This window comes from Engraulis encrasicolus, chromosome 10, assembly GCF_034702125.1.
Source record: "Engraulis encrasicolus isolate BLACKSEA-1 chromosome 10, IST_EnEncr_1.0, whole genome shotgun sequence".
NCBI classification, from domain to species: Eukaryota; Metazoa; Chordata; class Actinopteri; order Clupeiformes; family Engraulidae; genus Engraulis; species Engraulis encrasicolus.
Window position 1 is genome coordinate 6759279 of NC_085866.1, and position 2500 is coordinate 6761778.

General features: G+C 43.8%; 1 protein-coding gene across 2 annotated transcripts in view; it reads right to left on the reverse strand.

The window, feature by feature from the left end:
* The window catches only part of lamb2l (laminin, beta 2-like), a 121954-nt gene that overhangs the window by 30106 nt on the left and 89348 nt on the right, over window positions 1-2500 (reverse strand). For both annotated transcript variants that reach the window (XM_063207954.1, XM_063207955.1), the window contains exons 15-16: window positions 2174-2314; window positions 1303-1458 (exon numbers count right to left, since the gene is read on the reverse strand). In XM_063207954.1, the coding sequence (XP_063064024.1) occupies window positions 1303-1458; window positions 2174-2314 (297 nt within the window). The remainder of the gene's footprint in view (window positions 1-1302; window positions 1459-2173; window positions 2315-2500) is intronic.

Genomic DNA, 2500 nt, shown 5'->3' on the forward strand with positions numbered 1-2500 from the left:
TCCCTTACCTTTTCCTAATTTTCGTTTAAAGTTCCTTATTTTCATGAATAGCTAAGACTGAAACGGTCCACAATTTCGTTAAAATGCAGAAAATTGCATCTAAAAATAAAAAAAATTCTGGGGGAGGAACACCAGACCCCCCGCGACAGTCAAATGTCCCTTATTTTCATTTCTGAAAGGTGGCAACCCTAGATGCTGGTGCTCTGGAAATTGCTTTCATTAGGAAGACGGCACATAACATACATAGCTGCACGTGGCTATGTTATGTGCAGTGTTCCTAATGAAAGCAATCTCCAGCCACAGAGTACACAGGGCAACCACTACTAGACCCTTAGCGCAGAGCCTATGTTATAACCTTACTGTCACTGAAATTGTAATGGCTATGTGTTAATCTGTTACTTACCTGTAAAGCGACACTGTGGGAGATTTTTACTTTGTTTATTTCCAGAATTCATGCTGTCCATTCTCTAATGTTACCTTTTTCATGAATATTTATCACCACCATCAAATTCTAAGTATTCATTATGACTGGAAAAACTGCACTTTTCATACATGAAAAGGGGGATCTTCTCTATAGTCCGCCAGTTTGAATTTCCAGAAATAGCCATTTTAAGCTGCAAAAATGACTGTACTTGGGCCATACTAGAAAATATTAGCATATTACTTAGTAAACTTTCATGAAAAGGTCAAATTTGACAATAGACGACACAGTTTCAATGAGCAGCATAGTTGCAGTACCTTTTTTGACCATTTCCTGCACAGTGTACCTTTAAGGCTCTCGGTAATGTCATAGGAATGTTGTTATGATGTAGTTTAGTATTTTCAGAAAATAGTGAATATAGCCCACCGGCGACCCCATCTGCAGTAAGGCTACGAGAGTCTGACAATGACTTATTGATTTATTTATTGAGTTATTGATTTAGGAACTGATCTGTCTACTGTATATATCTGTCTGTCTGATCTGTGAAGTGATTGCAGGTCTGATAATGGCTGTGTGACTGATTAAATATCCATTTGTCTTTCAGACCGTCGACTCTAGAGCAGGGGATCCCAACCTTTTTCCAACTTGGGGCCCACTCGAAATTGTCAAAAATGTTCGGGGCCCACCTCTGACCCAATTAAGAATAAAACTCAAATAAATCAACAACAACACACACCAAAATGTGATTATTATTTTTGGAAAATGATTTCAAGGCCCACTTGGAATACCTTCAGGGGGGGGAATCACTGCTCTAGAGAAAGGATCGGTAAAAGATGCAGGCCTAGTGAGTGATGATCTATGTTCTGTGTGCTGTGCGGTACCTCGGGCTCGTAGCGGATCATGATGTCGTACTCCATAGCGTAGGGGATGTTATCGATGGTGAAGACCAGGCCAGCGCCATCTCGGACCCGAGCGAAGCCCGGACCGGTCCAGGTGACCATACGACCTGGCAGACCTGGCACGACACTCATGTCAGGCTGAAACACACACACACACACACACACACACACACACACACACACACACACACACACACACACACACACACACACACACACACACACACACACATGAGCGTGCACACACACACACACACACACACACACACACACACACACACACACACACACACACACACACACACACACACACACACACACACACACACACACACACACACACACACACACACAGACTCACTGTTATCAACGGTTATCAATATTGATACATGTCTAAAAAGAAGAAAGACTGGAAAACTGAGGACATGGCTACACATGTAATCATCATGCATAAACTAGGCAGATCTGTGGCTTTGACTATGGAGCGTGGGTTCAGTCATAAATTGAGAGAAGTAATGAATGTTAAATCATTATTCATATTTGTCACTGCGACCATACAGCAGCACAGTACAGACACCAAACTTCTCTACTTTTACTCCATCACACACATCAGCAGTGGAGACACACAACAGGTTATCTGGGAAGTTGTACAGTATGTTGGTAGGGATACCATTGACAATCAAAAATTTGCCGAATAGAGTAGAGAAGAGTAACTTGATCCGCAGGGGGAAATGCAGGTAATTGAACAATATCAAAACTGGGACCATTCTGCTGCAGTTCCAACTCCATAATGCACGAGTACTGTAATAGTGTATTGTTATGATGTAATACATTGTTATGATGTAATGTGTACCGTTTGCTGGAGTTGGCGCGCCCTCCTCACCACTGCCCTCTGTTGTTGGGCGGTGGGGCGGTGGCCATGGCGACGGGCCCTCCTCAGTTGGTTGTGCAGCTGCTCCACGCAGTCCGTGTCCGCTGGAGGCCGAGGCTGGCCCTACATGACACAGGGAACAACAACCAATCACATTAACCAGAGGCTGGCCCTACATGACACAGGGAACAACAACCAATCACATTAACCAGAGGCTGGCCCTACATGACACAGGAAACAACAGCCAATCAGATTAACCAGAGGCTGGCCCTACAGCAGACACCGCACAATAGCCAATCAAATACATAC